Source organism: Lepus europaeus, chromosome 7, assembly GCF_033115175.1.
Source record: "Lepus europaeus isolate LE1 chromosome 7, mLepTim1.pri, whole genome shotgun sequence".
Classification (NCBI taxonomy): domain Eukaryota; kingdom Metazoa; phylum Chordata; class Mammalia; order Lagomorpha; family Leporidae; genus Lepus; species Lepus europaeus.
Genome location: NC_084833.1, coordinates 9,018,325 through 9,034,510, shown reverse-complemented (window position 1 = coordinate 9,034,510; position 16,186 = coordinate 9,018,325). Strand labels below are relative to the sequence as shown.

Genomic DNA, 16,186 nt, shown 5'->3' with positions numbered 1-16,186 from the left:
AGATCAGGCTGGCTGGATTCCAGTGGATAGTTTGATGTTTCTTTTCCAATCCCAGCTTAAATCCCTGACTCCTCCTCTCATTCATGGAGGAGGCTCAGTGATCCCCGGTGGAATAAATACAGCAGTACTCCCTGCTGCCTCCAGAGTGAATTCCTTCAGCTCAGTCACTTACAAGTGAAGAACCAACAAAGCTGCTCAACATGAAGCTGATGATGGTCCTGATGCTGGCTACCCTTCCCTTTTACTCCTATGCAGGTGAGTTATGTACTAGGAGGGCTCTTTTTAGTATAGCAGTTGTTACCTGGGCCCCTGCGGTTGACATCCTAATTCCTTTATCCCAGTACAGGACAGCCTCAGTACAAAGGGACAGGTGGAATGCACATAAGTATCTCAACTTTCTCATAGGCTTTAACCCTGCTCTGGAGCTGTATATTATGCCATGTTGCCATCCAGTGTGCCCTACCATGGATATGGACACCATGAAAACAAGGATGAATCTCAGAATTTAATGTTGGATGTAATTACTTCAGGGGAATAAAGGTGGGCTCGACTCCATGGCACCTTGACATTGTGATCCAGTTGAGTTTCCCACCTGAGGCTCTCCTGGAAACTCTTCACTGTGAGACCAGGGACCTCCCTAACAAAAGGCCAGGGAGTTGACTGTGTGACCCAATGTCCCACATCACTGATTCCTGAAGATGGTGCAGAAGGGTAGAAAAAGTAAAAGTGATATGATCACAATCATGTAAAAGATTCCAGGGTCAATTAAGAATTCCAGTGAGGAAATCAAATCCTGATGCCTTATCCTCACGCACAGTGCAGGTCACATCAGATAATTTCCTGAGTATTGCATTTTGTGTTGCATTACTTAAAAATAACAAATTTAATATAGCTAATGAGCACACTTTAAACTAAGTGCATCTATGCTCTTAGGAAATCTTGTTGTTGCTCTGAATTATAATATTGAAATGATGTATTGGTCAGCTTTTCATGACTTTAGCTAAAATATTGGCATTAGTTACATACAAAGCAAGGGTTTTTTTTTTTTATTTGACAGGTAGAGTTACAGACAGTGAGAGAGAGAGAGAGAGAAAAAGCAAGGTTTATTTTGGTTCATATTTTTGTTGTTGCTACTATTTTGGATTTTTTTTAGCAAAGTTAGATTCATTAAAATCAGAAACCCCCTGCCACAGAGCCAGGAGGGTGGCTCCAAGAGAGGCACACACAAGCAACTACTGGAAATGGAGTCTTTAAGCACAATTTTGAGCTTAAGCACAGATGAGCAGCTAACAATCAATCAGAGGATTGAACAATATCCATCCAAAGGCCAGATTAGTAACACTGTCTATCCTCTCTAGCTTGCTCATGATAAACTAACATCCATCAGAAAGATGTGATTGGTAATTTCTCCTTTCTATTCTCATGACAACCAAAACTCAGAAGGGTAGAATCACTACTTCCTTGCTATTCTTGTGTTAAAACTGAAAATTCAGGAATGGGATTCAGCACTTATCTTACTAAACATAGCTTTTGGAGATAAGCAAGCATTTTTTCCCCCTCTTAAAGATACTTCTTTCCTCATTCTGATGGGAATGACCTATTGGTCATCTATCTCCTGGATTCCCTCCCCTAGAAAAATGAGCCTTAACTGCTATTAGCGATATTGGAGTGCTGACCCCTCTGGCTGCTTCATGCTGAAAGTGGAGTAGTTGAGGGAAACAGTTTAATATTTTTCTGACAATTAATCTAAGTCCATGGTAGAATGTGGATTTCCTCAGGGGTGTTGTCTGAAGTACCTCCTGGAGTTTTATGGCTTCCCATTGTTTATTCCTGGATAACACAAGATGTAAGAAAGTTTAACATACATGGTGTTAACAAGATTGTGAGAAACATGGTATGTATCACTCCTAGGAAGGGAAATCACCAATATAACCACTTTCAGTTTTCAAAGAAATTGCCCCAGCTGTCAAAAACATTTCCTGTCAATATACATAATTTATTCATATCCTCGTGCAATTTTGCTCACAGTGTTGGAGGTTCATAGTTTAACATCCAGAATCCAAGTTAGTCTGGTGTTTGATGAGGACAGCAGGGTGCCACTTGGTGAACTTTGAAATAGAGAGACAGATTGGAATCAGACTGTCATCCATGTCCATCTGGTTTTTTTTTTAATTATTTTTAAAGATCTTCCATTGTTGGTTGACTCCCTCAATGGCTTCAGTGTCCAATATGGGGCCACACTGAAGCCAAGAGCCAGGAAATCCATACAAGTTTTCTTCATGATTGGGAGATGCCAGGTACTTGGGCCATCTTCTGCTGCTTTCCCAGGTGCACTAGCAGGAGACTGGATAAGAAGTGGAGCTGGGAAAAGTTGAACCAGCACCGCATGATATGCTGATATCATAGGTGGTGGTTTAATCCACTCCTTCACACACCAGCCCCCAATTATCTTTCTTTTAAAGCCACCATGATTTGATCATGGGGGCTCCATCATACCATCCTACTCTAATTTATCTGTTTCACAAAGGCACCACACCCAGACATCACAATTGTAGAAGAATATGTGTGAGACAAATTTTCAGTAAAGGAACCCCAGAGCTTGAATTTCCCATCTACAATTAAAAACACTGGATTTCACTGCATAACATTTTTAAATCCATTATACATGTATATGTAGAAAAGTTACTAATACCACTAGGACTCACAAACCTTGTACCCACCTCAGGCTATGAGCCCGTTTTCTTATGCTTCTCCCCAGGTTCTGGCTGTGTTCCCTTGGAGAGTGCCCTTAACAAGGTCATTGATCCTTCAGTTTCTGTGGAGGAATATACAACACATCTTCAGAAGTACATCCTCACTGATGCCACTAAAGTCGCCGTGGAGGAGCTCAAACAGTGCTTCCTCAACCAAAGTAATGAGACTCTGGCCAATGTTCAGGTCTTGGAGGTAATGCTGATTTCCTCAGGTTCTGCCTTATAATTCCCTCACCCAGAAGGAGTAAGTTCCAAGTTCATTATCAGTAATGACAAACAATTGGTTTACATACATATGTACATACACACACACACACGCACATACACACACCCCTATATATGTATAGATAATACATATATATGTTGATATATATCTGTATATATACATAATGTATTCATATATGTATATGTGTGTGTATGTCAGTAAAATTCATGTTGCCCTGAACATTATTTGATACTTTGCTCTGGAATCTATGATTAGTGGTAATTTTAAAAGTCCAAGTAGGGGCCGGCACCATGGCTCAATAAGCTAATCCTCCACCTGCGGCGCCGACACACCGGGTTCTAGTCCCGGTCGGGGCGCCGGATTCTGTCCCGGTTGCCCCTCTTCCAGGCCAGCTCTCTGCTATGGCCCAGGAGTGCAGTGGAGGATGGCCCAGGTCCTTGGGCCCTGCACCTGCATGGAAGACCAGGAGAAGCACCTGGCTCCTGCCTTTGGATCAGCACGGTGCGCCGGCCACAACGGCCATTGGAGGGTGAACCAACGGCAAAGGAAGACCTTTCTCTCTGTCTCTCTCTCTCCCACTGTCCACTCTGCCTGTAAAAAAAAAAAAAAAAAAAAAGTCCAAGTAGGGACAAGAGAGCTTTAGAAATACCTTTACTAGCGCTTAACCAAGTCCATGCACACACTAATTCAAATACACAAACATAGAGACAAGATTCACACACGGAAACATACATATTTTTTTGTTTAAGAGAAAAGCTTTATTGCTTGAGGAGATACTTATTTGCAGGAGCAACCAGCAAAGAACCTTTCCTCTTTCAAAAAGGAAATCGTGGAAAAGGTATTAAAATTTTTTTGAGTCCACAAAAATAGTATTTTTGTCAATTATACATAATTATATATATATAAATAATATAAAAACATATGCAAGCAACCATGTTGTGTTAGGACACGTGGTTGAGTTCAAGCAACATTTCACCAGGCACCTCATAAGAGAACAAATGCCAGTCATGATTATGAAACCAGCATGGGTGACAGAATTGTTCAATGCAAACCTCAAAGATAACAATGGGTATCTCTGCTTAAAATCCATGTCCTTTAGTTTTGAGGGTTTGTTTTGTTTTGTTTTGTTTTTTAGTATTTTATCAATATCCACCAAAAACAGTCCACAGAAGGAAATGTAGAATTATACCTACAGACATAATGAGTTAAGCAAACATCGCAGACAATTTAGGATAGTGGAGTCATTTTATGTTCAAAAATGCACTTTGGATAGGTGTTTGGTACAGTTATTTAGGCATCGCTTATGGAATCCACATCTCAAACTGTAGTGATTCAGGTTGAATCCTGGCTCTGTTTTTTATTCTATCTTCCTATTAATTTGTACCCTGGGTGGCAAGAAATGATAACTCAAGTACTTGAGTCCCTGTAACCTCATATACATATAGGACTGAGAACCAGTGTCCAGTGTTTTAGCCAATCTCACCCTGAGCTATTGTGGGTATTTGGGGAGTGCAACACAAGACAGATCTTTGTTTCTCTCTTTCTTCTTTTCTGGGTATCTGGCTTTGAAATGAAATGAAAATTAACAAAAAATTTTAATGTACTCAAGGGATAGGTGTTGAGGCTGAGCAGGGTAAGCAACCACTCTCATATTGGAGTGCCAGATGTGATCCCTGGCTACCCCACACTTCCAATCCAGATTCATTCAAATGTTCATGGGAGCCACCAGATTATGATCCACATACTGGGGCTTCTGATAACCACATGGGAGATCCAGATGAAGTTACTACCTCCTGACTTCACATGGCCCAGCACCATTTGTTGAGAGCATTTGGGAAGTGAACCCAGGGATAGATTATTTACTTTGTTCTCTCTTTCTCCCTCTCTTTCTGTCAATGCTCCTTTTTAAATAAATAAATAAATATTTTTAAAATGCACTCAGAACAACAAAAGACAAGAAACAATGAAAGACATACTTTAGTGGAATGATTTTTTTTAACTTTTATTTAATGAATATAAATTTCCAATGTACAGCTTATGGATTACAATGGCTTCCCCCCACCCATAACTTCCCTCCCACCTGCAACCCTCCCATCTCCTGCTCCCACATCACATCAAGATTCATTCCATTCACATCAAGATTCATTTTCAATTCTCTTTATATACAGAAGATCAGTTTAGTATATATTAAGTAAACATTTCAACAGTTTGCACCCACACAGAAACACAAAGTGAAAAATACTGTTTCAGTACTAGTTATAGCATTAAATCACAATGTACAGCACATTAAGGACAGAGATCCTACATGAGGAGTAAGTGCACAGTGACTCCTGTTGTTGACTTAACAAATTGACACTCTTGTTTATGGCATCAGTAATCACCCTAGGCTCTCGTCATGAGTTGCCAAGGCTATGGAAGCCTTTTGAGTTCGCCGACTCTGATCATATTTAGACAAGGTCATAGTCAAAATGGAAGTTCTCTCCTCCCTTCAGAGAAAGGTACCTCCTTCTTTGATGACCTGTTCTTTAGTGGAATGATTTTTAAAGCATTGCTGCTGTGTGTTGTAAGTTCCAGAGTTAATGGTGGACAGACTATTAAAATAGTTTTCAACCTAACGTCACATGGGAACTCAGCAACATCATAGCTTGCACCAGAGCTCAGGTTGCTGTTTTCTGTGTTGAAATGTGATTTCAGAAACGACTCAAATAGGTAGGCCCTCAACAAATAGTACAGAAAGTATCTGTACTGCCTAATTTATTTAAGGAATAGTAATTTTGGAGGATTAAAAAACCAGCAAATGAATCCCTAAAAAGAGAATGTACTCAAAGCATTGACCCTGTAGGGCATCCGTAAGTGTCTCCTGGAGGGCAGAATAAATGGGAAGAATGAATCCAGTGTTGCTTTCAGCTTAGCTATAATGTGAGACAAACATAAGAAGCACCTTGATTTCAATATTAGAGCATTGAAGAGAACAGTGACCTGCTAGATAACTTGTCTGCTTTTGTTTTGCAGTATGCGATATTTGACAGCCTTTACTGTGCTGCGTATTAGTGGTCCCAAGACCTTCGACTACGAGGAATCCAGACTGTGGCATCCAATCAACTGCAGGCTACCATAAAGTACAATTTTCTTTCTTTTTTTTCCCCTTCGATCAATAATCTGCAAGACAATTTTTGAAACCTAGAGTACACTTAATTTCAATAAATTCACTGCAAAAAAGCTGAAGTTCTCTTTCTTCTCCCATAGAAGTGGAGGTATTAGAGGCCTCCTGGGCCACCTGCCTGTGTGTGCAGAAGCAGATAATACATTTAAAAAATTAAGAATGCATGGCTGGACAGGTTGCTTTATTCCCCCTCTGATATATTTTGATTCCTGGTTGCCTCAATTAAATTGTGTTTTTCTTGGAAGATCATGAGATAGATTCTTTGTATGTATGTGAAATTGGGGTGGGGGGTGCACTCCTTATTGATAAGCAATAGTCAATGATGTCTAGGAAACCAAGTCAGTACCTTCATTATTGCCTAGGTGATTCAATAGGAGCCATGCTGGCCCCAAGACTTCAAAACAAAAGGCAGAACCTGTGTTGCCACCTGGGCAGTGCTGGTCCCTTCCCTTGCTGGAGTGAAGCTAGGAGCTAAGCTATCTCCCAGATCTATGAGGTCACACTGGGTTCATGGTATCCTGTGCAAGGATCTGCATTTGTGTCCTCCTGGATATACAATTCTTTCAGCTGGTTTCTTATTTTCCACAAAGGAAATTTTTCTTTGAATTTTTGGTCTCCCTCAGTGTTTATGAGGGAAAGGAGCCTCTATAAGTTCATGTCACGCCTACTTGCTGACATCACTCCCTAGCCTTACTCTTAATAGACTGAAAACATTAACCTCTGCAGGGTGTCCAGGTGACACATAAGGAGTGAAACTGGTTGATAAATGAGGCCAACATACACAGGTACAGCACTTGTTCCCCCAAAGGGACTTCTCTCAGAGTGAGAGTGTTTTAAGCAATGTTTTAAGGACCTGTGTGGGTAAGGTGGTGATGGAAAGTAAAGTCTTATTCAGACAGGAGGAATGTACAACTGAAACACTGCTGGTCAGCTGTCACACAGGCAAAGGATGGATATTGGAGTCTTGTGAGTGTCACACCTATAGTCAATGTGTGGTTCCCCAGCTCCCTAGATTTCCTAGTCCTTCTTCCTGTTATGGGAATACATCTGTGGTCTGCATTGATAGATGAAACAAAGAATGCACAGACTCAAAAATAGGCTCCAGGCCTCGTTTCTAGGGCTTGAGAGTCCTTGGAGACAGAGCAGAGGTGCCTTGTGAAGATGGGAGGAATGTGAGGATTCACTCCAACGTATGGCATCAGCCCTCCCTATGGAGTGATGCCTGGAAACCAGATCTAGTAGCCTGCCTTGAGCCATGGTGGGCAGTACAGTGAAGCTCACTAGATACGCAGGGCTTAGGATCCATGGCCACACACAGTTCTTGGTATGGAGGACAGAACTCTCATGGTTTGCTTCCATCCATCCACTAGTTCAATCCTCAAACACCTGCAATGACCACCTTGGGCTAGGATGAAGCCAGTAACCCCAAATTCCATCCAGGCCTCCCAAGTGGGTGAAAGGAGTCCAAGCACTTGAGCTTCATTTACTGTTTCCCAGGATGCATTAGCAGGAGGTTGGATCAGAAGGAGAGTAGCAGGATATGAACTTGCACTCCAATATGAAATGAGATATCCCAAGAGCCACCTGAAACTCATTTGCCACAATGTCAGATCCCCTTTCAGTTTCTGAATCTGAAAGCTCAAAGAAAAATAGACTTCCTCCTTGTCACTCTATTCCATTGATGCTATGAATGTCAGTATCATTGGTGGTGGGCCTGGTAACACTTTTCTGTGCACACCATGTAACCTTTTGTAGTGGGGTGGTGTCTGGGTCAGATTATAATTCCAGAGTTGTTTATGAGTTACCCAAGAACACAGGGCTCACTTTTATATTTTCCAATATCTAGAAATATTGGCAAGAAAATCACTGCAAGAAATTTTAATGAGACTGGCTGTAGCCTCACTCCTTGATTGACCTATATATACCCCAAATCAACAGAATACAACGGGTCTGGGTCTGAGTCTGGGGTCTGCTACTCATTAGCATTTTAGTCTTCAGATAAACAGTTGCCCTCTTCAAGTTTCTTTTATTTTTAATATCAGTTCAAAAATTTATGTATTTATTTGAAAATCAGGGGGATATGAGAGAGAGAGAGAAAATACCTACCATATGGGCTGGTGTACTTCTGAGCTGCCTACAATGACTCTTATTGGGCATAGTCCAAACCAAGATTGAACAACCTGATGTAGGTTCCATCTGGGTAGTGACATGGAACCAAAGTCTTGAGTCATCATCACTGCCTCCTGGTGTCTCCATTAGCATAAAGCTGAAGTTGGGATTCTTAACCAGGTATTGAACTCAGACATTCTGATATGGTACATAGGCACCTTAACTGGCATGTTATCCACAAGACCAGGTGTCCACTTCTTCCAGCCTCTTCCCTGAATGTCCTCAGTGTTCAGTACTTGGCACGTGATGATATCTGGAATCTGAGAATTCAATCTAGATCTTCAATGTGGGTGGCAGCAATCCAATCATATGAGCCATCTCTGTTACCTCTCAGGATCTACATTAGCAGAAATATTTTTCAAGAATCAGAGCCAGGAATCAAACCCAGTTAGTCTGATACTGTTAGGTAGGAAGTCAGAAATTTAGCCTTTGTGTTTGTGAGACAGGCCTGAAGACCAGCACCTACTGCAGAAGCTCCAGAAGCCCAGCATCTTGCACTTCAAAGTCCTGTTCAGACCCTGATAACCTTCCAGGTGGCTCCAGCCCTTCCCCCAAGGAAAGCTCCCAGGAGAATTCTCTCTCCTCAGGACCAAATGAGTTACCTGATAACATGGGGCAACAAAACCTTCTCAGATGCCCTAAGGGAAGCCACCCTACTCTGCCTGGGCACCAGCAAATCTGGGGAGGAGTCTGCTAATTTTCACCCAACAAACCCTTCCATCAGGACTCTCAATCCGTTGTCCTGGAAGAGAGAGTGAGGTGGGTAAACAGACTCCCTTAAAAACCTAGGGAGTTGGCCGGCGCCACAGCTAATCCTCCACCTGTGACGCCAACACCACGGATTCTAGTCCTGGTCGGGGCACCAGATTCTGTCCTGATTGCTCCTCTTCCAGTCCAGCTCTCTGCTGTGGCCCAGGAAGGCAGTGGCGGATGGCCCAAGTCCTTGGGGCCCTGCACCTGCATGGGAGACCAGGAGGAAGCACCTGGCTCCTGGCTTCGGATCAGCATAGCAGCTGTAGCGGCCATTTTGGGGGTAAACCAACAGAAGGAAGACCTTTCTCTCCGTCTCTCTCTCTTTCTCTCTCTCACTGTCCACTCTGCCTGTCAAAAAAAAAAAAAAACCTAGGGAGTCCAAACAGACTGTATGCTCAGCCTTCTGCTCTCGGCTGAACTGCCTGATGCCCTGCCCAAGGTGTATTCTCTCCATTCAACCATGTAACCTTGCTCTCCCCCAGTCCAAGCGACTAGGCACTCTCTCTGTCCCTTCTGTTCTGATGGATGCCCTGTCCCCAGTAAAGCCGTATCACTCTGCTCTCTGTCTCACGCCTGAATTCTTTCTTTTTTTTTTTTTTTTACAGGCAGAGTGGACAGTGAGAGAGAGAGACAGAGAGAAAGGTCTTCCTTTGCTGTTGGTTCACCCTACAATGGCCGTCATGGCCGGCCCACTGCAGCCAGCCCACTGTGCTGATCCAAAGGCAGGAGCCAGGTGCTTCTCCTGGTCTTCCATTGGGTGCAGGGCCCAAGCACTTGGGCCATCCTCCACTACACTCCCAGGCCATAGCAGAGAGCTGGCCTGGAAGAGGGGCAACCGGGACAGAATCCGGCGCCCCAACTGGGACTAGAACCCAGTGTGCCGGTGCCGCAAGGTGGAGGATTAGCTTATTGAGCCGCAGCGCCAGCCCTAAATTATTTCTTGTGTGAAGACAAGAACCCCGCAGCTCCCATGACCTTCCCTTGGGTGACATTTCAGGCGACCATGAAGGGACTCCATGCACAAGGGGATCCATGCATGAAGGATCCACGAAGAAACCCATGAGGGAATTCATGAAGGGGTCAGGAAGGGATTAAAGGAAAACTCCATCCAGGTCAGTATTCCTTCCCCCAAGCAGGACCAGATCTGTGGGAATGACCGTTGATTGTCTGGCGCCCCACAGCTCTCTGAGAACACAGAGTCCCCCAGGCCCTCGTGTAACTATCGCCAAAACTCCAGAGGTATTGTTAGAAATGGGGAGGGCAACTAGGAAGGGCAGTTGGCTGAGAGCCCAGAAACCCCCGAATTCGCTTTTGCTTTCTGGCAGCCGGACTGCAACCCAATGACCTTGCCTCTCTTGGAGAGACCCCTGGTCACACTTCCCACTGCTACAAAGTGGGGCCTAGCTTCAGTGAAGGCTAATATTGGACCCCCAGGTAAACTCGGACAACAAAGGTAGCAGGCAGTCATGAGCGATAGGAGGTTCTGAGCACTCAGTGAACAACGTGCTTACCCAACCCTATGGCCAGGCCTGCTAGGCCCAGGCGTGTACAATCTTCCCTGTAAATGGGGCACCATGGCCTTTCCCTGCGCTGTCTTCCAGTCAGCATGGCCTGCTGCACCCATGCAGGCACAGACAGATAACTTTGGCAAAAGTTGAGTGCTCTCCAGGGCTACTTTTTTCCTCTCTCTCCATTTCCAATTCAATAATCCTCCTCACTAGGAGGGGGAGGTGAAATGCCTTGGTTTAAGGCTGGCCTTGCAGGTTTCTCCACCTAATCAAGAAACCTTAATCCATTAACCCTTTTCAACCCGATGAATGGGTTTTTCTCTTCTCTGCAGTTGATGAAAAATTTTCCTTCAGCCCCACAGCAGGCTGATTCTCTGCCTCTTTGTTTTCATAATGTATTTCACTATCCTAAGCAATGGGCTCATATGCTGATAATTGGTACTTTTCTATGCTGCTGTCCCTGACTTAGCTGGTGAGAGTTTTCACCTGTCTTAAAGGTTTCGTGTTTTTCTATTGCCAGTACTGAGTCTTGATTGGGAAAACTGTGTCTCAACGTTGTTTACGTTATCTGCCTATTTGTAATGTTTGAGAGATTACGTTAACTCTGATCAGATCTAGCCCATAGCCTTGGTAAAAAAAATGCTCAGGTTAAGTTACTATTTTAGCTAAACAAGTTTGACTCTCTGACAGTTTAAGTTCTAAAGCGAGTCTTCTGTCTTTGAGGCTTCCAGTCAGATCCCTGGAACTCTCAAAGGATGAGACTCTGAATTTGTTAAAATAACAGCTGTTTGAGTGATTCAGATTATGTAAAGTGCATTAAAATGTTGTAAATTATGCCAGACCTATGTTGTATTCATGTTATTGCTTTCCAGCTAGAGTGGTTTTATAAAAATGAAAGTAAATTCTGTGTATACAAGCTTTTATGTTGTTAACTAAAGCAGGCCAATAGAGATTGGTTCAGAAAATTGGGTTACTCCAAATGCCTTTCGGTTCACTCAGTTTTATGTGTCTTTGATATGCTTTAAACTTGTTTCTTTAAAAGATGAAGATCTTTTCAAAGCTGTTATAGTGTCTGTGTTTGCTGTTCTGGAGGTGTTATCCTTGTCAGTTACTTAAGAGCATAGAAGTACAATTTTAACCTTAAAGATAATTCTGATAATGGCCTGGTATTCATTGATATCTCAGTGTCTTAAGTCATCAAGGCATCGTTGCTAAGTAAAACTTGGAAAAATGTATTATGTGTACTTTTTTAAGATTTCTTTATTTTTATTTGAGAGTCAGAGTTACACAGAGAGAGGAGAGGCAGAAATAGAGAGGTCTTCCATCCATTGGTTTACTCCTCAATTGGCCACAATGGGCAGAACTGCGCTGATCTGAAGCCAGGAACCAGGAGCTTCTTCCGGGTCTCCTGCGGATGTAGGGGCCCAAGGGCTTGGGCCATCCTCCACTGCTATCTCAGGCTACAGCAGAAAGCTGGAACAGAAGTGGAGCAGCCAGAACTTGAACCTGCGCCATATGGGATGCTGGCAATTCAGGCCAGGGCATTAACCTGCTGCGCCACAGCACCAGCCCCTATCATGAGTACTTTTTTTTTATTAAAAACTTTTATTTAATGAATATAAATTTCCAAAGTACAGCTTATGAATTACGTAGGCTTCCCCCCCTCCCATAACTTCCCTCCCACCCGCAACCCTCCCCTTTCCCACTCCCTCTCCCCTTCCATTCACATCAAGATTCATTTTCAATTCTCTTTATATACAGACGATCAGTTCAGTATGTATTAAGTAAAGATTTCAACAGTTTGCCCCCACATAGCAACACAAAGTGAAAAAATACTGTTGGAATACTAGTTATAGCATTAAAGTGTACATCACATTAAAGACAGAGATCCTACATGATATTTTTTAAAAATTAATTAATTTTCTATGCCATTTCCAATTTAACACCAGGGTTTTTTTTTTTCATTTCCAATTTTCTTTATATACAGAAGATCGATTCAGTATATGCTAAGTAAAGATTTCATCCGTTTGCACCCACACAGACACACAAAGTGTAAAAATACTGTTTCAGTACTAGTTATAGCATCACTTCACATTAGACAACACATTAAGGACAGATTCCACATGGGGTGTAAGTACACAGTGACTCCTGTTGCTGACTTAACAATTTGACACTCTTGTTTATGGTGTCAGTAATCTCCCTAGGCTCTAGTCATGAGTTGCCAAGGCTATGGAAGCCTTTTGAGTTTGCTGACTTCGATCTTATTCCGACAGGGTCATAGTCAAAGTGGAAGTTCTCTCATACCTTCAGAGGAGGGGAAAGGTGCAACAGGTCCTTTAGATAGTTCATCTAAAGCACACCCTGGAGGTGTGACTTAAAGCCATAAGGTCACACAAGATAGCCTGCATCTCCTCCAACCAGTCTGACTCTCCCCAGGGGCTCAGCCCCCTCCCCTGCCAGCTCTACTGAAAGACTGAACCCAACCTGAAGGTCTGATTTAAAGCCACCAGGTCACACATGCAGCACAAGAAGCTATTAGTGAGGGAGATGCCTATGTCTGGAGATTGAGAGCTTGCTTGTGAAGGACATTCTACCTACGTCTGAGGGGCCTACAGACTCCCAGTCCCATTGGATGCCTCATGACCAGCAGCTGTTCTGCGTTACTTCACAGATTTCCCGTGCAGAAGTTTGAAGCAAGACCCCTACCATGTGTACTTTTAACACCTTAAATTCCGTAAGGGAGACTGTTCAGGCTTTTTAACATGTATTCTCATAAGTTGTCCATACATGGCAATTCAGGACTAAGTAAAAGTAACTATGGGTTTAAATTTCAGAAGGTGTGAACAAGTCACAAAAAATTTGAGAGAAATAAATCTTAGAAGAAAAGTTTATGACTTTAAAATATTGTTTGCAGAGTTTTCTACAAGTGTGAATGCCAAAGTTACACTGACCTAAAATTGAAGCCCGACCTTCTGACATTGAGGTTTTTGAAAAATGTGTATTAATATGCTAGTAAATATCTAAAAATGATCTCGATCATAAATCTTAAGAGACTGGGCACTCTTTCTCTGTCCCTTCCATTCTGACAGATGCCCTGTCCCCAATAAAGCCTTATCACTCCACTCTCTGTCTCACGCCTGAAATCTTTCTTGCATGAAAACAAGAACCCCACAGCTTCTACGGCCTTCCCTCTGGTGACAATATGGGATGCTGGCCTCCTAACCAGTGTCTTATAAACTCATATGTGTGCAATGTTGTAGCAGGAAGATGTTTTTTGTTTATACCCATCCAGGAAGGGTCAGTAATCTCTGGATCTCTGAATGCTAGCCTTCCATAACATTAGCAGAAAAAGGAGACATATTTGAATTGTTTCCAATTTTCCAGGATTGTTAGAAATCATGGTACTAGAACTTCCATACAAGTTAGCATTAAGACATCAGTTCTATAGTATTAATGCAGGCCAATTATACAGTCATGCTATTAGATTAAAGGATTTTAGGGTTTGAAAAAGGAGAGGAGACTACTAGTCAAAGTAGAGAAGACTTTGCTTTGGGGGAACAGCATGAAGAGGGTATAACAAGAGTGGGATTTGAGCCTCCTGGAGAGAGGGGCTTTGAAGCCATGCTTCATTCTGCTTGAGCAGCAGGCAAAATCCCTTAAGTGGCTTGTTGGGGAAGGTGGCAGAGTGCCACAGGGATCTTGATAAGGTGGGTGGGATATGCAGAAAGGCTCCTTGGTGAAGTTCACAGCGCATTGTTTTAGCAGTTTGGAATATCCCCAGGTGTGGGACTTTCCAGAACAATAAACATTCTGCTGTGCTTTAGATGAACTATCTAAAGGACCTGTTGTACCTTTCCCCTCCTCCCTTTCCTTTTCCCTTCCCCTCCCCACCCTGCCCCAATCTTCCCTTTTGTTGAGATCCTTGGTGCCTAACCAGACCATTCTCAACTCTTCAATGCAAATGGCAAAGCAGATAAGCTGCACAGAGCAGCTAAGAATCAAATAAGAGGAAAGTTCCTTGAGATGTCAAAGAGCCCCCTACTTTTCCTCCAGCTGCCTTCTACCCACCCCCACCTCCACCATACTGGCAAATTCTCTCCTTAGCTGCATAAAAACTTAGTTCTAACTGTACCCAGTGTTACCAGTCACAAAGGGGAGGGCAGTTTCCGGAGCGAGTTCTGTGGGTTCTTTTCCTTAGCTTAGTATAGAAATAAAAAGCCGAGAAACAATTTATAGAGGCAGAAACTTTTATTTGACAGAAAAGAAATTTTTATTTGATTGGCAAATGACAGAGAAAATACCTGGTCTGAGAGGAGACCACGCGGGGTGCCCAAACGGGACACTGGCCTTGAGGAAGTGGCCAAGGCTTTTTAAGGTATTACTATTTTTTTCACTGGGTCATTCTGTGGGGGAGCCCATTGGATGGGGATTTCACATACCTTACGTTAATTGGCTTGGGGCTCTTGGAGATAGCAGTAGTCTCCAGGAGACAGGCTGTCTCCCCCTTAGGGGATCGCCCCCTCCTCTGCTAGCTCTGGGTAAAAGGTTGCCACCTCCCTGGAGGTGTGACTTAAAGCCATAAGGTCACACAAGATAGCCTGCATCTCCTCCAACCAGTCTGACTCTCCCCAGGGGCTCAGCCCCCTCCCCTGCCAGCTCTACTGAAAGACTGAACCCAACCTGAAGGTCTGATTTAAAGCCACCAGGTCACACATGCAGCACAAGAAGCTATTAATAAGGGAGATGCCTATGTCTGGATATAGGCTTTATAGCCACAGCTGAGAGCTTGCTTGTGAAGGACATTCTACCTACGTCTGAGGGGCCTACAGACTCCCAGTCCCATTGGATGCCTCATGACCAGCAGCTGTTCTGCGTTACTTCACAGATTTCCCGTTCACACAACCATGAATCACAGTGTGGGTAAAGAGTAAATAGTAACTCTAAGACCGGTCTTGTCCTCAGGGACACTGAAGCCTCAATGGCTGTCCAGCCCCATGGTTCACATTCTGCAGTAGCCCTGATGTGATGTCCTGGTCATCTACACAGTCAACCTACATGCCATCTCTACAATATTGTTTGAACTTATTCCATGCCCAGTATTAATTATTTGCCAATTTTCACAATTTGATATGTATCTTCAGGTGTAAAACTCCACCTGAATCTTGATTCAAGGCACTCAGAGAGCTCATCAGTGTTGACCAGCTTACCAAAACCCTAACATTAACACTTCCACTTAAGCATCGCTCACAATCTCTATCAAGATGAATTGCCTGATACCTAGACAATTCCTTTAAGAACTCACTCCACCCTATCTTTGGAAACATTTGAAAACTGAATCTCAACCTGCTGTTCCTTCTGTTCGGTAGGAAGTCAGTTATGAGCTTATGTGTGTGTAACAGGCCTAAAGAGAAGACATCTATGTCCAGCATATGCATCTGCATCTCAAAGTCATCCCGATAATGTTTCAGGGGCAGCCTGGCCCTCGCATCCTGCCCTGCCCCCTTCTGCCTGACAATCTTCCACAATCTCCCAGGTGCAGCCTAGTATCTGCATCTCAAACACCCTGCTCCCTTCCTCCTGTCTGATAACATTTGCATCTATAAAGTCCTTTGTT

At 43.3% G+C, this 16,186-nt stretch overlaps 1 protein-coding gene across 1 annotated transcript; it reads left to right on the top strand.

Moving 5' to 3' along the window:
• The first annotated feature begins 200 nt into the window (after nucleotides 1–200).
• Nucleotides 201–6,030, top strand: LOC133764153 (mammaglobin-A-like). The gene is made up of 3 exons (XM_062197831.1): nucleotides 201–255; nucleotides 2,759–2,946; nucleotides 5,992–6,030. The coding sequence occupies exons 1-3, from the start codon at nucleotides 201–203 to the stop codon at nucleotides 6,028–6,030; spliced, it is 282 nt and encodes a 93-aa protein (XP_062053815.1).
• Nucleotides 6,031–16,186: the final 10,156 nt, after the last annotated feature.